This window comes from Bidens hawaiensis, unplaced genomic scaffold, assembly GCF_021521415.1.
Source record: "Bidens hawaiensis isolate Kalapana, Puna unplaced genomic scaffold, B.hawaiensis_p1.1 tig00018657_1, whole genome shotgun sequence".
Lineage (NCBI taxonomy): Eukaryota > Viridiplantae > Streptophyta > Magnoliopsida > Asterales > Asteraceae > Bidens > Bidens hawaiensis.
The window spans coordinates 220,892-242,908 of record NW_027492823.1 but is presented as its reverse complement, the minus strand read 5'-3'; the positions used below and the strand labels follow the sequence as shown (position 1 = coordinate 242,908).

General features: G+C 35.2%; 1 protein-coding gene across 1 annotated transcript; it reads left to right on the top strand.

Annotated features, from left to right (window-relative positions):
• The first annotated feature begins 5,731 nt into the window (after positions 1-5,731).
• Positions 5,732-6,571, top strand: LOC143556611 (uncharacterized). The gene has a single exon (XM_077045886.1). The coding sequence runs from the start codon at positions 5,732-5,734 to the stop codon at positions 6,569-6,571; it is 840 nt and encodes a 279-aa protein (XP_076902001.1).
• The last annotated feature ends 15,446 nt before the right edge of the window (positions 6,572-22,017 follow it).

Genomic DNA, 22,017 nt, shown 5'->3' with positions numbered 1-22,017 from the left:
ATGTGAAGTGTGAATACACTTACCTTAAGTGGTAAGTGTATGCTATAGATTTTATACAAGTAGCTAATATATAATACTTGCCGGTGCGTGAACGATCTTCGGATATTGCACGCATCGCCAAGGTTAGTGACTGTCAAGTGGTTATTAGTGTGTATGTTTGCTATTATGTGACTTGCTTACTATGTAAATGATAGAATGATATAAAGTGTGTTGTAAACAAGTAGAAGTAGAGTGTGATAGAAGTGGATAGGGGTCTAGTAAGAGTGTCAAAGTGGCAAAGTGGCATAACGTTATTCGTTATTAAAGTGACAAAGTGGCATAAAGTGGTATAAGTGGCTAAGCTGTAGGATTAATTAAGTGGCTAAGCCGTAGGGGTAATTAAGTGGCTAAGCTGTAGGGGTAATTAAGTGGTTAAGCAGTAACAGGTTAGACAGTGGACTATGTGCCTTCGGACACGTATATAAATGCCTGTAGTGGTTGTATGACAAGTTGTTTGATTAAATAGAACTCACTCAGCGTAGCTGACTTTTAGTATGCACGCAGGTGAGCAAATTAAAGAACTAGCATGAGGATGACACATGGCATGGATTGAACGGCTGGCATCTGAAGACGGAAGAAATGGTGTTTAAAATGTGATGTTTTAAGTTGGTTTTAAAGAAAAGATTTAATGTTTTGTAACAAATAATTTCAGTTAACGTTTCCGCGAAAGTTTTAATGAACTCTGATTTGTAGAACCGTGTTTATGAGTAAATCCGACGCTAAAGTAGGGCTACCGGGAACGGGGCCTTACAATGAATCGCTAAACAAGTTATATAAGCCAATTGATATTTGTAACTGTTTAGTTATTAGCTATTAAAAAACCAATTTGTTCCTTTTTATATTTATCAACAGCGAAATGCTACAAATTAAAGTATAAACCTTATATACAAGGAAGTATTTAGGGAGTTGTAGATACTAAATTTATGATACTTTTGTTAAATAAAAAGTTAAATTGTATATAATTTTCTTCATGCTTATTTTAAATTACAATTCAAGTAGTTCTTTCTACACCTTGTAAAAGCACAAGGTACTTAAAATATAAAAAAAAACACGAGGCTCACAGTTAGATGTTAATCCTTACACGTTGAAGAGATAAAATAATTTGCGAATTGACTATTGGATATAGGTGAAGGGAATGTTGGGGGGGGGGTCAAATGACGACAGATGAATGTACAAATTCCGATGATCTTCTAATTAACAAATCATTATATCCAATATCTGATTTAATAGACTTTGTCTATCCTTCGAATTTAAACAAGTTCTATTAACTTACTTTCGAGGATGGGAAATATTGTCGTTTGAAATTATATGTGCTTGTTAGATGATTTCTATATTTTCACCCGTGACGCCCACGAGACCATAACCTAGTTTAGTAGTAATTGAAGCTTACTATTGTATAATAGTATTATTCCTCCTAATCATTATACTTCCACATGGAGCGTCATCACCATAAAACTGTCTCAAAAAAACTTTTAATAATTCCTACAAAAGTAAATGATATAAATTTAAGTAAACATAATAAATAAATTAAATATGAAAAAATGTTATTAAGCTTGGTACCAAATTTTGTGAAACTGAATCTCATAATTTCTTAAAAATAAAAAAAAGTCAACACATTTTCCCATTTATATAGAGAATAATTAAAGATTTTAATTACAATTAATTTATAAACTGATGATTTTGCATAATTAGTAAATTGAATGATATGTGGTTTTGGTAATTGAATGTGATTTTAATCCGGTTATTCAAATGATTTTGAATTTTGGGATATTTAATGATATTAGAAAAGTTAGTCTCACCATTTTTATTATAGAAAGTAATTAATTTTGATAAATGAATATCATAAAGTAAATTAAGAAAACTATTAAATGATTTATCATAAAGTAAATTATCCCTTCTTTAGTAAACATCATTTTACTAAAGAAATATAGTATATACACAGGCTTAATTAATTGTATCATATCCCGTATAATAAACATCCCTTTGAAGTTAGTTTATACATTTATTTTTAATTAGTTGACTCAATTAAAATTTTTAATTTCATATCCCGTCTCTAGTAAAAATTATTTATATAGGCTTAATTAGTATACATTATTTTTTTATAAAGCTAAACAAAGTTATATTCTAGGCTTAATTATTTTTGTTATTGTTAACTGAGTCTAATTTTAGATGTATGGGAATTGACAATTCATACCAGTTACCAAAATTCGTTTAATTGATATGATTAATTATATTAATCGTAATAAATATCAATTACTAACTTATTCTTGTACATTACTAATTTTATGCTCTAGCTTGAAATATGGTGTAGATTTAAACATATCAATTTTAATTATATTGTAATTAATCATGTTTCACCTAACCTAACTAAAACACGTATTATAATAATCTTTATAAAAACGTAAATACATTAATTAATTAACAATAATAATTTATTGGTTACCTTAATTAAAACACGGTAATTAAAAAATTATAATAAAGTCATATTAAATTGGTCATATGTATTAAAGATTCTATAATGCACATGAGCACCGGATTATTAGCTATATAACCTATTTTTGTAAGTGGTCAAAAATTCGAATTTCAAAATGGTTCAAATAAATAATTTTTATTATTCACTTAAGGAATTTAGTTGAAATTGACATTAAATTCACAATAACTTGAAATATTTAGAATAATTAATACAATAATTAATTCAAATTTACACCATAATTTATACAATAATTAATTCAAATTTACAAATTAATTACATTCAAAGAATACACAATATTTAATTCAAATTTACAAGTTCTGTAATTAAACCATTTCCTTAATCAAATGGGTTATCCTTTCCTAAATTTAACATGAATGGTACAAACCTTTACAACTTTATGAATTTGATAAATTTAAATAAATATAATATTTTAACAAAATTTAAATATTTTAAATCGGTAATCTCTCTATATTATATATATATTATCCGTAATCTCTCTATTAAATCTGTAATTTCTTCTATTGATGAAATATCAAATAAATATCTAGATTATATATTATATATTATCTAAAAAGTTAACAAAGATGGTGAATGAAATCAACCAAAAATAATAAAGTATTCAAAATGAAATTTTGAATATTTGGTTTTCGAAACTATAGCTACGATTTTAAAATATTAAATTAATTAGAATATTCAAAATGAAAAATTAAACATTAAATGAAAGATGAAAGATAATACTTTAATAACATTGATGAATCTTATTTTAATATATTATTGATTTATTTTATTAAGATGAAAATTAAAGAAGCCATTGATATACATGGAAAGTATGAGAATCAACCAATAGGAAGAGGGGAAATGGACTTAAAGCCTATTGCTTTAATAGTGTAGTTAGATTATTGCAGCAAGCTGTTGTTACAATTGTCAGGGACGCAGATGCCACCTCAACGCTACATAAGAGAGGGGTGGCAACAACAAATGACATTTTCGAGCTTATATAGGATAAGGTATGTAGACATGTCTACTAAGTTCACTTATTTTTATTTTTCAGCTCTCACTAAATCTTGTGTTTGTATCACTTTTAGGACCATAATAACGTGATAAAACCATGATCACATGCTCTGAGTAATGGACCGTGCTGATGTTGGCGATGGTGTCGCCATAATTGTTAAAAACAAAGTTTTTGCTGAATAAAGTGGTTCGGTTAGTACTGGATTAATATGCTACAAAAGCACTGTAGCATATGAGGTTTATAATTTAACATGATTTTATTCGAGTTTAGATATTTAATCAGGCCTAAATGGAGGCAACTTCATGGGTAAAATTAGTGGCGAGTAGGCCCAGTTCCATGTCGGTGGTGAGGTAATTTGTCAGGTAATCTGCTGAATATAATTTGAAGTTTTTTGTGTTGACCAGTAACCCGACCCGTCTGACCAGTCAATTTTCTGGGAATCTTATTTAGGTGAACTATGAAAGGCGTAAAGAAATTGCTCCAATTCATACACGCACACACATGTTAGATATTGCTCTCAGATCAACTGATAAAACATCTAAAGATATCTAACAGTCATATAAATTTATCAATATGCTTTTGACCCGTTTTATACTTGCAGATCATAGATCATACGGAACCAATATGGTACACATTCAAAGGTATATCACCAATATATATGAATCTGTCAATAACATATTTTTATGGTTGACTACAATAATCTCCATCTATTGTTTCATGTACTATAGGTATACTACCTACTAATGAAACACACCTAATGGTTAACACACTTAAGATTTTTGGGATGCACAAGCTGCAATTGATCTCTCATTCTGTAAACTATAAGGTACATATTTAAATTTAGTATTTTTTTTTCATATTGCATTTTAAGATACAATAGATAATAGATATTAGATGGTTTGTAATTACTAGATAAAATTGTACAAGATCTCACCTTTTGTAATCAAATAATTAAGCATCGGTAGTATAAGTAGCTTGCAACTCACACCTTTTGTAATTTGGAATTGGTAACTATGTAAAACTCCTTTTGTAATGCTAACATTTTGTAAAGCAATTTGTATATGACCATTGAAATTTGTAGTGCAACGGATTTTCCTGTTAAAATCGTAGAACTTGCCTTATACATAACAGGCCCGACGCGTTACTAGTTAATTACAAATTTAATTACAGGCCCTTAATTTAAGGGATTCATATTTGTAAGTTGTGCCATTTTTCTAAAGTTATAGTAATCCCAATATATTTGACAACTATCAACATAATATGTCATTTAAATTCAAATTTGTTGATGTTTATTCTCAAGATATTATTGAAACAACCTTCCAGAAAATTTATTCTCAAAGTAATATTGAAACAACTCCCCTAAAATATAATATTAATATCACGACATTTGATTTGTCAAATTTCAAACATTCTTTATTAAACATTTCCAAAAAATATCTTCTAAAAGTAATACTGAAAAAACTTCCTTAAAAATAGTACTAATATCACGGCATCTGATTTGTCAAACTTCAAACATTCCTTATAATCATTCTTCAATAAACATATTATAAAAACTCATACTCTACATCAATACTTTTGCATTCTAAATATTCCTCTCACTCACACCAAGCACTCTTATCATAGCAATGTCCTGGTATTATTTTTTAACAATAATATTAATATCTAAATGTCTAGTTTTTTTTGGCTTAAATGAAATAAATAAAGCCGTTGAGAAAGGAAAAGGTGGTGTGTTTTTCATTTATGGATATGGAGGAACCGGTAAAACATTCCTATGGAAGACTTTAGCATCATTCGTCAGATCTATATGCCTTATTGTCTTAAATGTTGCTTCTAGTGGCGTTGCTTCATTATTATTGAATGGTGTCGAAAAGCTCATTCCTGGTTTAGACTTCCAATCAATCTAACTGAGGATTCTATTTGCTCTTTTGATCCTCAAAGCGAAGTTGCAGATTTAATTAAAAAAACCAGTTTGATTATTTGGGATGAGCGCCAATGATTCACAAGTATGCATTTGAAGCTATGGATCGAACTTTTAAGGACATTTAAAAAGTGATAGCCTATTTGGTGGTATGGTTGTCGTATCTGGAGGAGACTTTAGACAAATACTTCCAGTTATTACTAATGGAAGCAGACACCAAATAGTGAATGCGTCTCTAAGTTCGTCCTACATCTGGAAAAATTGCGAGTGCTTAAACTTACAAAAAAACATGAGGTTAACCGTTGGAAGTAAAGATCCCAACATTGAGGAAACTAGATTGTTTGCTAAATGGCTTTTAAAAACCGGGGAAGGAAAACTTGGTGGTATAAATCATGGTGAAGTGCAAATAGATATTCCTCATGATATTCTTATTAAAGATTCTATTGATCCGACTTATGATTTAATTGAATTTGTTTATTCGTCAGTACTTCAAAATTATAAGAAAAAAGATTTTTTTCAAGAAAGAGCCATACTAGCACCAAAAAACGAAGTTGTTCAAGAGATCAATGATATATTACTAGCAAAGTTTCCTGAAGAGCATAAGGAATACCTAAGTTCTGACAGTATTGACAAGTCAGAAACCGTAAATGAAGACTTTGATCCTAGCTTATACTCACCTGATGTTCTCAATGGTTTAAAGTTTCCTAGTTGTCCTAATCACCAGTTGATACTAAAAGTTGGTGTCCCGGTTATGTTGCTAAGAAATATTGATCAGAAGAATGGTTTGTGTAACAGAACAAGGTTAATAGTAAAATCTCTTGGTAATCGGGTTATAGAGGTAGAGGCTGTATCAGACAATGAAATTGGCAAACGTCATGCTATACACAGAGTTACTTTGACTCCGACTGATAAAAAGTTTCCATTCAAATTCAACAGAAGACAGTTTCCGCTTTTGGTATGCTTTGCTATGACGATTAACAAGAGCCAAGGTCAATCTCTTAACAGGGTTGGTTTGTTCCTCCGATGTCCTATTTTTTTCCCACGGGCAATTACACGGGTTCAAAAGCTAGTTTCAAATAACAAGAATCATCGTACAAGAACTATTGGGTTTTTCCATGGTCTCGTTTAGAAGTTCATATTACCCCCAAATTTAGAAACAAAAAAGTAGAATTTTAATGTTGGGATCCTCCATGGAAACATAGGATATTTTAGAAGGCAATTTAATACCATATGTAGCGTTTGGTATGCATGAATGAGGGTGGAATGGACCATTATAATGAAACAAAAAAAAATTTGTTTGGTTGGTCAATGAAATGGAATCACCCATTACCTTGTTCTTTATATTCCCTCCACAACACCCTAAATTCATTCAATCCACCCCATTTGTTTTTTTCCATTCCGTCCCTCTTTCACACTATATCACCTCCACCACTACTCATTGCCCTCTCACCGTCACCATCACCACTATTACCCATTGCCCTCTCACCGTCACCATCACCACTATTACCCATTGCCCTCTCACCACCACCCACCACTGACTTCACCGCCCGCCGCCACCACCACCCGCCTCCGCCGCCTCCACCACCACCACCCGCCTCCGCCACCGGTCGTCACCACCACCTGCATCCGCCACCGCCACCAACCACCCACCACCACCTACCATCGCCCCCACCACCAACCATCGTTCCCAGCCATCACCACCATCACCCGCCGCTTACCAACGTCACCGCGACCACCACCTGCCATCACCAACAATCGCTCCCGTCGCCCACCACCATTACTCCTTGCCGCCCACCACCACCATCCCACTGCCACTCACTACTATTTTTATTTTATTTTGACTTTGTCTAGCTTACCAAAAAATAAAAACTAATAATTCATGTCATTCTCACATGATAACCAAACATGTCAATGGAATTGTAATGATTCATTCCATTATCTCGTTCATTCCATTCCCTCACTCATTCTATTCCATCGCCCATTCTATTACCCCATACCGAACAGACTATGTGTAGTGGAGGGGCTACAAAATGTGGCGAATTGCGCCATGTGGCACTCAGTCAGCAAAGAGTGAGTTTTTGTTTTAGGAGTGTAATGGTGTTGTAGCCTCATTTACTCATATATATATATATATATATCACACATAACATTAAATAATAATAAAAAACAAAGCAGGCATGTGCAACAAATATTTCTCGCCCAACCCCTTTTCGCCCCTTTTGTCACCCACGAGGACGGTGTTCGCGTCCAATTTCGCCAATTTCGCCCAATATTGTAGCCCACTACACACAGCCTAAATAGTAAAAGAATCATCGTATGTCTTGAAACCAGACAGTGATGAGTTTCTTAGGGGTGTATGGGTGAGCTTTTAAAACTTTTTTTTTTTCATATTTGTATTTGCTTTTTTAAAAGCAAAATCCACTTTTTAAAAACTTTAGTCTAAAGCTTTTTGAGGAGTTTTGTCAAACATATTTTGCTTTTCAACAAACAAACAAATAAGCAAGTTTTAAAGGCTCACCCAAACACCCCCTTAGTATAGTATTGGTTCTATAAAGAAAATATTAACTTTTATACAATAACAAAAATAATTGTATCGTTTAAATCATGTAATGGAATAATTAGCTGTTGGGTTTCAACGATGGTAAAAGAAACGGTTTAACAAATTATACCGGTTTTAATATATTCGCTTAGATAGATATTAATCAAGTTAATATGTTAACGAATAAAATGCAGCGGATAATAAACGAGTTACCACGAAACAGAAACCCAAACGAGGATCCATTACAAACAATACGAGTACGAAAGCAACACAACCACATAGATAATGGAATAGAAATTATACCTCGGTTATATACAACTGGGAGAGACACCGAGGAATAACGAAACAGAGCTAGAAAGTGACACAAGAAGATCCGACAACAGATCCGGTGGTGGCGGTGGTCGGCTACTATTCTGGCGACGGTGGCGGCGGCGGTCAACAACAATAAACACAAGCAGCAACAGCTGCAGAAATCAGCTCCGGCTGATTGAGTCACGAAGGCCGACAGACGGCGTGTCGGTTCCGTATTGATTGCTCAAACTCACAATAAATGTCACAACCCACACAATAAATGTGTCGACAAGAAGGTTGATGATGTTTCTATTTTTGATAAGATTAGTTATTTGTTAACGACGAAATCAATAACAAAAACTATCTGTTCCTAAAGGATATTAAATGTAACAAACACAAACAATCACTCAAAAGATTTCCATTTATAGAAAGTTCATACAAATGTAAATCGATTAGGGTTTCTTGTAAGGAATGTTTATCAGTACAATCCTAGGACAGCCGTCACACTCAAATTAGAAATATTCGATTAGGTCTGAAAAGTGTAATATGGAAAATCCGTCCGTCCTCTCTCTTGTTTGTGAGGCGTGCCCTAAATTATTCTATTTATAGGCTTGCCACCACCTGACAACTGCCATTCCTATAGAAACCCTAATGATAGGTACATAATCATATTACATATTCAAATATATACTAAGTTTAAAAACATGTCTTCCGGGTAGGCTTTGTGCCTTTTGTCTTCATCGTGTATACCTGGTAACCTTGAAGTGTGCTGGTAAACAGTTCTCCGGGTAGACTTTACTGAGTATTTTCCTTAGAAAATAGTCACCTAGCAGACTTCAATCTTCTTGACCATAGCAGACTTTGCCCGATAAGATCAAACGAGCAAACTTGTTCTTTAGAAATCCTTTCAACTCTTTGTTAATGAATAACTTATTAGCTAATACAAGTGTTCTGGTAACACTGTAGCTTGCTCGGAGTTGAACCTTGCCCGATGAAGTCCTTAAGAAAAGTCTTTATCAACTACCATCAAGCATGCTTGGACCACTGTTTTATTAAAGAATACCTTGCTAGATCTTCCAAATACTTGGCTTCAAAAGCTTGGTTAGCCAAGAGCCTACTCGAAAGTAAACCTTGCTTTGCTATGAAGAACAACCTTGCTAGACATAGTGAACCCTGCTCGGATTGACACTAAAGAAGACTTCAAGAAGATAACCTTGCCCGAAAGGCAAAATACCTTGCAAGGACAAGTAAAACCTTGCTGGGAGGTCCAAGTGTGCTCGGTTTTTATACTTAGTCATTTCTGGGGAGTGTTGAGAATATTCCAATCTCTCTTAATCTTCTTTGAGTCATTTTATGTCAAATCTTTTGACTCAACAATCTCCCCTAGATTGGAACTCCTCAGCCGTCTCAAAACACCTTTAAGGTTACATACACTTAGTCAAAATACATATCAGATCGAAATCAAATTACATAACAAAAACAAAAGATTACAACTATAACTTTGTCACAAGGTCATTTCAAATCAATACTATTCTAAGTTGCATCTTTATTTCTTGGAGAATTTGATTTCAGCTGCCTTTTGCTGAAATAGAGAAATCTCCTTGTGGTGTAAATGTTGTGGAGACAAATTCCATTTGATGATATCCTCGAGATACTCAGCACGAAGAAGTTCCAAATATTCACTTGAGATAATGTGGCTCACAGAGTCATTTGTGTTTCTCATAAGAAATCTTCCTTTTCTGTCATCATAAAGTATGTTTTCAATATTGTTGCAGTCTTTGATGACAAAAAGTGGTTGACTTGTTGAATTTGCAAAAATTAGGTTCTCAGTCACTGAATCTTTTTCTGTTTGACCTTTTTACCCAATTCAGACAGGGAAAACCCAATTTTTCTTGTTCCCTCAAATATTTCAAAAGTTTAAATTGTTGCACACCGGTAGACCTATATATTTTATGATAATCCGATATGTGTAGTGCAGCAATCATAGTCAACTGCTCTAGGTTGAACTTTCTGAAGTCAAATTCTGAGTGAATTTTCTCAATTTCTCCATTCTCCATCAGAATATTCAAATGTTCAGTCCTAGAGTCATAAAGCATTCCATCTGGGATAATACTGCAGTTGACTGGAGAATTTTTGGCTTTTACTACAATTTTAACAGAGGGTTCATCCATCTTCAAGAGTATCTGTTTTGATTTCATTTGTGTAGTCATTGTCCTTTTCCTATTCTTTGTAATGTTCAGTTTGGAGACAGATGACTTTGACTTCTCACAGAATACCTTTACTTTGGCTTTCCCAGTCTTTGATAGATTAATCATCTTCTTGGATCCCTTATTCTTACAATATAGAGATTGAGCATTGGCCTTTGCTTGACTTGTTAATTTTCCTTTTATCCTTTTAAAGCTGTTCATGATCTCTTTCTTTGTCATAACTTTGACTGTGTCAAAAGGAATCTCATTTTTCACAAGAAACTTCGGTTTCCCATCATACTTTCATAGAAATGATTGAATTTCCATTTCTTCTTTCAACTCATCTTGTCTTATCAAGTCTTCATTTACTGACTCATTGTTTTTGAGTGTCTTTTCATCATTTAAGACTTGTGAAATTTTGTCAATTACCGTGTCTAGTTTTTCTTTCACCTATATTTCTGGTTATTCCTTTTTAATCAGCTTGAGTAAAGATACTTGCACTCCGTTTGGTATTTCTTCATCATTTAAACAATTTTCAATTACAGCTTCTGATTTTCATTGTTCGAATCATCCCTTGATTTCTTCTCAGCTTCAAACTATTTCAACATTTCTCTTTGTTCATTAAATTCCTCATTAGTCAATAATTGATTCAAATATTTTCTGTCTTGCATCTCTATCATTCTTTGCTCATATATCTTTTGGGCCTTTAACTTGGATTCATCAGTGTCCAAGATATTTTCATTCACTCTTGGAGAACTAATGGTCTGTATCTTCTCAGTGTCTTGAGCAATTTCTTTTCCCTTTAGCTTCTTTCTTTCATTATCTTGATATTTTTCTTCTTTGGGAGGTTTGCATTTTCATCATCTGAGACGTTGTCATAGTAAATTGACAGAAGATTTAATGTATTCTCCCTCTGAATCAGTGAGTTCTCCCTCTGTTTTGGGGCAGCTGAGGTCTTCTCAACCTCAGTCATTAGGGTTTGAACTTTCTTTTAAGCCTTTTGCAGTTCCTCATCAAATTCTGATAAATGGCTTTTGTAATAGATTGAACTTCCTGAGATGTGATCCATTCTATAGACAAAAGATACACAGAGAAAATGCGTTAGTCAGATAAATATATAAAAATTATTAGAAATAAAAGAAAATAAAAGATTAGAATGTTTCGATTCAAACCGTCTCCTTGATCAGTATAGATACCTACACATAACAAAAAATGTGAGTTTATATTGAAACAAATGCTCTTATGACATAATTCGTTAATGAGACAAGTAAATTGTCTTATGTGATGAAACTGACTTGTCATTAAAGTACAATTATATTATTGGTGGAAAGAAACGTTTCTGAAAAAGTTCTTTTGATTCTTTCTTTTCTTTTGCACGCCAGGTTTTTAATGTATTTTGTCATTTAGTTCATAAATGCATTCAACCATAAGTAAAGCATGTTTGTCACCAGACATTTTAGAATGGTTCAGATATTATAAACTTAAAATTAAATCTAAGAGAGTAAAGTGAAGGAAGCTTACTCGAGATACAAGATTGCTCGAGAAATGAATCACAAGACTAGTAATCAAGTATAAAATATCAAATAAGCAACCTTGCTAGGAATCAATTAAGATTCCCAAATAAATACCTTAGACATACTTCTGACAATAAACCTTGCTCGAATAACTGAACCTATCACAAACCTTACCCGAATATGTCAAAAAGTTCATGTCAAAAAATTCACAAATATTCAGTCAAGTATATTTTGAAAAACAAAGTATGCTTGAAAACCTTTAAGAATACAAAGTGTGCTAGAAAGGAATTATAAACACAAAGTGTACCCGAAAAGCAAAGAGTTTGAAATTACCAAGTATGTTAAGAGAACATCGAAAATTTCAAAGTGTGCTCGTAACATAAAGTGTGCCCGGGAAACAAGGTTTTCCCGAAAAACACGTGTAAGTTCAAAGAATCACATTCACAAATAACACATAGCTTGCTAGAACGAGTTCAAACAGTAAAACAAACACCTAAGTATGCTATAAAGTCTGAAATAATATAAAGCTTGCTGGAAGTACCATATTTAATCACAAAGCATGCTAGTATGACTTAAATAGCCTATAAAACAATTAAGTTTGCTATAAAGTTTAGAATTCAACAAAGCTTGCTAGTGAATAGTAACATCTATAATAGCTTGCTAGTAAACAGTTGTATTTCTAAACAAAACAATAAAGTGTGCTAGACAATACCAACTATATAAAAGCATGCTAGAATCATCATATTCAGCATTTAAAATGCAAAGCTTGCTAGAAACAATTCAAATATCCTAAAAACAGTTAAGTGTGCTAGAAAAACTTGAACTTATTAAAGCTTGCTAGTAATACCATATTCAAATTTCAAGTATTCCTGAAAGGGTTAAACTTCAACTAAAACAGTCAAGTCTACCCAAAATAATATAAAACATCAAAGCATGCCCGAAATTTATAAACTTAGACAAACAACATCTAAGTGTGCTAGGAAATGTTGAAAATAATACACCTTACCCGAAAAAAATATTCAAACCTTTTGGAGGTAAAATGCAACACTTTTTGACTTAAACAAAATATCAAACATATTTATCAATAAAAATTATTGTTTAAGAGCAAATGGTGCATTTAGAGATCAAATTTCAGTTATCATTCCTTTCAAAACAGTTTCTTTCTTGTTATGAAAAAGATCTCAGTCATTGGATCATATGACTAAACAACTTTTCAATACTTTATTCTCAGCATTATTGTGACAGATTAGACCGGTTAACAGTAGGTCTAGACTTAGCATGAATTTAATCTCCTTGGTGATATGATTAAGGTTCATTTAATGTGCATAATACTAAATGGATAACACATGTTGTTTTCTGATGCTCCATATCTATTCTCAAAGCTTATTTGGCTTTCTCCAGAACACCCCGACTTGACTTTGACCCCCTAGATTTGGTTAAAACCTTTTAATGACAAAACCTTTAAAAAAAATTGTAGAGATTTCTTTTCAAGTCTTACAAACATATGTGAGGTTGAACGTTGGACTTACAGGCCACGCAAGTCAGACTTACAGGCCTTTCATTCAGAATGTTTAAAGGACTTGTATGATTGCCTCCACCCCTGTAGTTCTAGAATTAACCCTCATGTTTGCATATTCTTTATAAATATTTGTGAACATATATCAACTTTTAGTTGAGAAAATATTTGAAATAATGTAGTTCACATTTGTTCTTTGTCATACTTTAATAAGATATTTCATTTTGGTGACCAAATACCAACGGGCTCGTGTATGTCTGGATAATCACTTTTCTGCCTATCATTTGGAAAGATTTATCTTGGAACATGCATAGACATCAATGTAACTCTATATTAAGTTTAGCAAATTTTTTATGTTTATATCACCTTGGATTTTACACATCATGGGAAAGCAACCATACATGTCAATGACTGTACTAAGTGCCTTTTTAACTTATTAATTCCATATGATTGGCTAAGTAGTCAATGTACTATCATTTCCCAGTTTAAAGATTCAATCACCCCAATTTCTCTTATTTGTCAGGTAAATGGCTATCCTGTTTGACCATAGGTGGTTAACAGGACCAAAAATATATGAGAATACATGTCCTTTCAGATTAGAGTTATTGACATAATTTTAAGTGAAAGAATAAAACAAGTTACAATTGCCCCAACTGCTTTCAGTCTTCAGGTTAATGGCTATCCTTTCAATCTGAAAACAGATGATAGGACCAATAATATACAAGTATATGCCCTCCCAACTTGAGCAAATGACATGATTTTAAGCAAAAGTAATTCTTTGAGTATTTTCATTGAAAATTTTATTTTAAGCTTCTACAAAGCTTTGAACTGAATAATATTATCATGTCTCATCACCATTAAACAACTTGCTCTGTTTTATCAAAATAGTTGATGTGGTCTAAAATATACATAATATTATATAAATATTTCCTATACTTTCAAGCATTTTTGAGCCAGGTTTTATTGAATATTATTATTAATTGGTTCATATGTGTGTTTTGAAAAGTTCTAAGATACAATGAGCTAAAAGGAGCTAATCTCCCTAACCATAAAACTATTTATCGGTTTTTATAATTTGTGACGACAAATTATAATTAAGAATCACCATTGCATTGGTTAGGTGTTTAATTCTAAACAAAAGTATGTCATTATAGGTGAATTTATTGGTTAGGCAGTTAGATAAAAGGACTGGTTCTTTGGATACCAAATTCCCAGATCTAGTCTTCCTTTTAAATATCTAAAGATCCTCTTGACAACATTCATATGAGAAACCTTAGGACTTGACTGAAATCTTGCACAAACACAAACATCATACATGATATCTGGCCTTGAAGCAGTCAGATATATCAGAGATCCAATCTTTGCTCTGTATTCATGTTCATCCACTGGCTCCCCTTTTCATCTGCTACCATCTTTTATTTTGTATCCATAGGAGTTGAAGCAATTTTCAGATCATTACACTTGAATTTGTCTAGTATGTCCTGCACATACTTAGACTGGTAAATGAAAATCCCATCATTCTTCTGTTGAACTTGCAATCCCAGAAAGAAGTTCATTTCTCCCATTGAGCTCATACTGTACTTGGATTTCATTACCTCTTCAAACTCCATGCACATCTGTTCATTGGTTGACCCAAAAATAATATCATCAACATAAACTTGCAGCAATAGCAAATCTATTCCTTTCTTCTTGTAAAAGAGGGTCTTGTCAATGGCTCCCCATTTGGAAACCGTGTTCAAGTAGATGGTTTGACAACTCATCATACCAAACTCTTGGAGCTTGATGTAATCCATACAAGGCTTTGTTTAACTTATACACCTTGTTAGGAAAATCAAGGTCCTCAAATACTGGTGGCTGAGTCACATACACCTCCTCTTCTATCTTTCCATTAAGGAAAGCAGATTTGACATCAAGTTGGAATACCCTTATATTCTTTGAGGCTGCATAAGTGTAACACTCGTCAATTTCAGGTTAACTCCATTAATCCGAACTCCGTTAATTCAAACTTAAGATCACATGAACTGTAACGCATATCTCATTACATTTAAACTAGGGTTTAGATGACGCATGACAATCACTACACAAGCAGTCTTTCAGAATTTCACCGAAACACACACGATTCGACTCAAACCGTTGGTGAACAAACAACAAATATCAAAACAATAAGTATTTGATAATTATGTGTTAATCTATGTGTTACTTGATATTTATATATAGAACACAGAAATTTAAGAAGAAAAAGTCTATTGTTTTATACTAGAAATTGATTTACTAGAAGTTAAGGGAGCTAGGTGTAACAAATTAATAATATAATCAACTTATTACACAAACCCTAACCCCTACCCCCTGCATACGATTTTCCCCCTCCCTCTCTTCCTCTTGGCAGCCATGACCTACACACACACACATACATACAATCTCTTTCAAGCTTGTTTTGAAGAATTTAAGGTGCTAGCTAGGTAGTTTACACTCTCTCTAGCCTATTTATTGATTTAATTGCATGATCAAGCTTAATAAACATAAACCCTAGATGTTAAAATTATTTATTGTTGATAGATTATGAGTCTAGAGGGTTGCTTGCATGGTTAATTGTTCATAGATTGATAGTTTGTTGAGTTTTGATGAAAACTGATGCTGGACAGATTCTTGAATTCGTTTTCAAATGTCTGTAACTCGATGTTAATATTATGTATTGATGAGATTGTTGATTCTATAATATACCAGGTCGAGTCTAGTTTCTGAAAAGTTCTAGTTTGTAATTTTTGGACGTGTAAAAGTTAGTTTTTATTATTTTACAAAACTGTTGTGCAAGGCTGATTCGGGAGACCTGCTGTTAGGCTGTTTTGCGACTAAGATATCTCATAAACGACAAGACCAAATGGGTTGGTTCCACTTCTGGAAGTTAATATTTTTATTTAGTAATCTAACACAACTGGTCTTGAATTAATTGGATTTGTCATTTAAAGGGAATAACAAATAACATTCTGTTGCGCATGATAATGATTTCTGTGTGTTTGCTGTGATGTTTTGATCATTGTGATAAAACCATAGATGATAAAAATATAATAAAAATATTCTTAGAAACCTAACTCACGTTGTAGGTTCCTTGGACGGATCACACGAGATATCCCGATATACACAGGTGCGGAATCCCTGTGTAGATCGTTACGGACGTAGAACACAACACACGAACACACGAACACGATACGGAACAAACACACGTTATATTAATAACTCAAACCGTGATACTTACAGACTCTCGACCTCACGTCACTCGACTCACTGAATTACACGTAACTTGAACTACTAACCAACTCTTAATCAACATCTAAACAGAAACCCGTAACCTATATAAATACACGACAACTTCGCCTCAGGCGAAGTTGTCCATTACTTCGCTTGTTCAACAAGTTCGCCTAGGCGAACTTGTCAACAACTTCGCTTGGTTAACAAGTTCGTCTAAGCGAACTTGTCAACAACTTCGCTTTAAACAAACAAATACATAAACAATATTACAGACTCGATTACAGACATTAGACATATGAACTACTGACATCTATGCACCAACAGACTCCCCCTTGGTAGTAGCTTCATGTCTTGATCTTTCAGCTCTTGTCTCGTAATCCTGTATCTTTACGCGTGCACTCCTTCTCTAACACATACCGTGACTACTCGCTGATATTTCCTTGCTTCATCCTTCCAAGCAGGAATATAGAATATCTTCTTTTCATTCAACACTTGCAGATCAGCTTTCGATAAGTTAACAAGATGCATCGGATCATACACCCTCAGCACTTCTTGTTCATCTTCGTCTTCCATCACGGCTTCAGCAGTCTGGCAATCAACGTACCACCATTTTAGATTCTTCAACACATCTTGAGGCATAGTCTTCATTGGAACCTCCTTGATGCATCGGATCGGTTTGTACTTCATCACCATCCATGGCTTGCCATCTGCTCTCATTCCCCTTTCTGTATCCTCCACGAGCTTTCCCTTCTGTGGCTTTAATAATTCAAACTTCTTTTCTTTTTTTCTTTCCACACGATCTTCCCAATCACTCTTGCCATGTTGTCGTCACTTCTATTTATCAGGCCCAACCTGGCCAAATCCTTCACCTCACATTCCGGCAACGTATTGAGAGATCTCAGGGTTCTTTTGAAGTATTGAATACCATCATAACGCTTCACCACAAACAACTTTATCTGTTCATCATATATCCAACATATAATTCCCTTCTTCGACTCAGCATAGCCTTTGATGTTATAACTCTTCTTGAACATGGCTGGAACAGCAGGCTTCTTGGTCTTAATAAACCAATGAGCACAGCCTTCCTTTCACCTAGGCTGCTCCTCCCACTCAGTCTCATCCATCTCAGTACCCATGTCGGCTTTCTCAACATCAGGGATCTCGTGTTCAACGTCTTCTACTACTATCTCTCCTTCCTCAATCTCACTCTCAATCTCAATCTGCTCACCGATCTTCTCAATCACATCACTCGGCAGCACATCTTCATCAAATAACACATCATCGCTGAACATATCATCGTCCAGTTCCTTCAACGCATCAATCACGTCATCCTCAACCAACACCACATCATCACCACCAGAACCACCAGCCGCGTCGACAGACTCCCCCTCAGCTGTGGAAGTACCAAGAGCTTGAGAAGTTCTTGGCAGCTCACCACCTGCATCTTTTGATGCATTGGGATCATCGTCTCGGTCATTTCTTCTTTTCGTCCTGAGCTCGTCGCCCTTACAGCTCATCTCCCCCTGAGATGCCAAGAACTCCTTCAAGGCATCTATAATCTTCCCATGTTCAACCAGGAGGGATGACTGTAGTTGATTTGCTTCCACTAGGCGTTGAATAGTCTTCGATTGCTCTGCCACGATCCGCTCTAGTGAAACTATTCTCTCTGAGTCTGACATAGGCGAAGGCGAGACATCAGAAGCAGGCGTAACCACAGGTGGTACCATACCTGATAACCCTGCAGTAGTGATGACCGTTGACTCTACAAATCGTGCAGCTACCACCGACTGAGTAAGCGTTGGAGGTGGTAGAGACACGATCTCCGGAGTCGACGTCTGGATAGCAGTGATGGATGGAATGCCAGCAGATGATGTAGCCACCACGGGAACATCCGCAGCGCTTATACCTGTAACCTGTACGGAAGTAGGAATGATAGACATACCAGACAGTGCTGCCGGAGCAAAACGTACCATCCTTGAAGTCTCTTCAGCTCCCATGCTAGCACCTGTCCTTTCCCGTCTTGATCTTCTTATCAGCTTATGTATATCTTCTTCCTCTTCTGACTCATCATCATCCTCCGTTCTCTTTCTCTTCCCAAAAGTTCTCTCTCGAGACACCATCAACCGTCTCCCCTCATTCATGATCTCATCCAAATCGGAGTCAGCCATCGATGTAGCTGCTCTAGTAGCACTCACACCCGAACCCTGTGCAGCAGAGACCTGCACCTCTTCAACTTGATCCATATCAAAATAACCTTGACCTCCAAAAACAGCGTCAAGATCTATATCCTCTGCAGCCGACACAACAGGCACAACAGGTGCAGCTTGAGTTGCTCTTGCCCGTTGCGGTTGAGGATCTCTGAACTCGTCCCCACCAGCAGGAATATACTCTGGGTTGATTAAAAACCCAAACAGTGGAGTATGCCTTGGACGACGTTCAGGGTTGCTCCTCGCACTTGAAGTGCGGCATTGAGCAAAGATACGTTTGCTCACAGATTCCACGTATCTTATCAGGCGTCTCTGAGGTAGATTCGGAGCCACATGGTTCAATATCATTTGGATAAAACGTGGGTACATAATGAACCGCTCCCGAGACATCGCCCTCCTTTGTCTGTCTATCTCGTAAAAGACCATCTGACTGAAACTGTAGCGTTTATTGTAAGTCAGTGCAGTCATTGCAGACTGCATGGTCGCACCCATACCGTCAGTGCCCGCCTTCCTTCCTGACATGCAAACTATCATGACGTGCATAAGGAAGCGCCACTGATCAAGAAGGAAACCCTTCCTCCTCTGGGTATCACCTAATGGACCAGAGTAGCCCATTCGGAGAAACGCTCCATCACGGAAGGGAGCGACAAACTCAGTTGGATCGTCTTGAGTCTCCTCTCCAAACCGTAGCGCCACCCGGATCTGTTCAGAATTGAACTGAACTTCTTGATTGTTCACAGTCGCTCGCATGACCGGGGGCTCAACACGACAATCATATTCTACCGTCTGCCAAAAGTCTTCGATATTTGGTAGAGATATCGGCAGAGTGTTCGTGATAGCATGAAAAATCCTCGAGCGTAGGAGGAAAGTTATGATCTCGCGGTAATCGTCCACACCGTTCGCCTCCGGGTCAAGAGTGATGTACATATTGTGACCCGGGAAGAATTGACGTTGGTTATCACCATCGTCTCCTCCTGCACCTCCAGCACCAACTACCGCAGCCATATCTGCAACAAACGAACCAAGTTAGTTAAACATTAAGACTTAGCACAAGTTCGCTTAGTTACCATGAGCGAAGTTGGGATAAACTCATTATAGGCGAAGTTAAAGGTGAGGCGAAGTTGGGAACAACTTCGCTTCAGCTTTAAGTTCGTCTAATTAATATTCAGGAAAATTGATCTAGGCGAAGATAATGTTAACTTCGCCTCATCACAACATCGCCTCAGGCGAAGTTAATGACAGCTTCGCCTCAGGCGAAGATAAGCCTCAGGCGAAGTTACAGATAACTTCGCCTAAGCCTTAAGTTCGCCTGAATCTGAATCGGCGACAGTAAGGATTATGGAACAACGTGCAGTTGATGATTCGGCTAGTTTAGACGATTAAGTACTCTTAAACACAAGTTTTAAGGACATGTTGACGATCAGTATGTTTATTAACACGTAACAACAAGTTTTGAAAATCGGTTGAATGTCCGACGATTCGAGGTTAATAACCGGGTCGAAACGACCCTTGATTAGCATGAAAGAACTTGTAATATATGATTAAACGACATCTCGAACCTTTGAATCTGAGTGGAATCTGGGAAAAAAGAACAAGGATACGGAATAAATGATAAGTTCGCCGGATAACTAGGATAATGTAAGTTCGCTGATTGAAAATAAGGACCAGATTTGACGTTAAGTATCCCTTATATAGGGGATCTGTTGTACAGGCGAAGTTACAGATAACTTCGCCTAGGCGAAGTTATCCACAACTTCAAATGTTCAACAACATCGCCTAAAATTTCAAAATTTAACCCTTAAAATGTTAACAGTTATCAATTAAGTTATAAATTTTCCTTTAAGAAATAAATAACATGATCAATTCTAAGTAACCAGTTAAAAATCATAAAACTATATAAGTACAAGAACGTAAAAAAATTTAAAGTATAAGGGATCAAATTTCAGTCTAGTTAGGGACTACCACGTTTTAGAAAAGATCCGAACAGGAATCATACTAATTACGTGACTGTCACATAGATCCGTGTTTAGCTGTATTATGACATATAGAGACAGGTTGTAAGCAGGTATAACTTAAAGTGGTTTTCATCGTGTCTGTGATACGAGTTAGGTTCGATTAAGCCTCAAAAATTAAGTGGGCAACAACTCAGAAATATTGATGCCTCCTATCTCTCCTCAAAGCGTATTTGGCTTTCCCCAAGTCACCCCGAATTGACTTCGACCCATAGTGTCTGATTAAGTTGTAAGTATTCTTGATCTGCTTCCCGTTCTTCTCTCTTACTCAATGATTGTGAAGTCTTGATTTTTGTCATCTCTAATATGTTTCAATAACTCCAAATATATATATATATATATATATATATATATATATATTTTAATAAACATAGACTTCAAAGTAGAAATTAACCGCAAGTCCCGAATCTGGATCACTGCAGTATCTTGAGACGCTATCTTTACGGGAATCAGAACACACATGGGCTCGTGTATGACTGGGTAATCGCTTTTCTGCCTATCATTCGGAAAGATATATATGAAGACATGCAAAACTCTTAAGGAGTTTCCACGTAAAATCAAGTAGATTTAGTTTGTATCACGTTTACTTTTACGCACCATAAAAAGTTACCATGACATACAATGACTGTCCTAAAGCCTTTTAAGCCTAATAACTTCACTAGTTAAGCACACAAAGTTAGTATATTTATCATTTTCCAAGGTTGGATCAATTTTCTGTTAAACATAGCTAACGAACTTCTTACGAAGTAACAGACTTGAAAAATAATTTCATTTCCCCTTTCTTTCAAAATTTTAACATTAATCGCCCCGACCAAAACAAAGTCTTCAGGTAAACGGCTATCCCGAAGATCCAATGGATCAGCTGGACCGACCACATACTAGTATGTGTCCTTCTAACTAAGTATGATCGACTAATTTTAAGCGAAAGAATGAAAAACTCATCATAAACCGCCCCGGTCACTATCAGTAATCTGGTTAATGGCTATCCTCAAAATCTACAAGTAGAAAATGAGGACCAAAACATATCCGAAGACAAGTCCTTCAAACTGATGTAACCGACATAT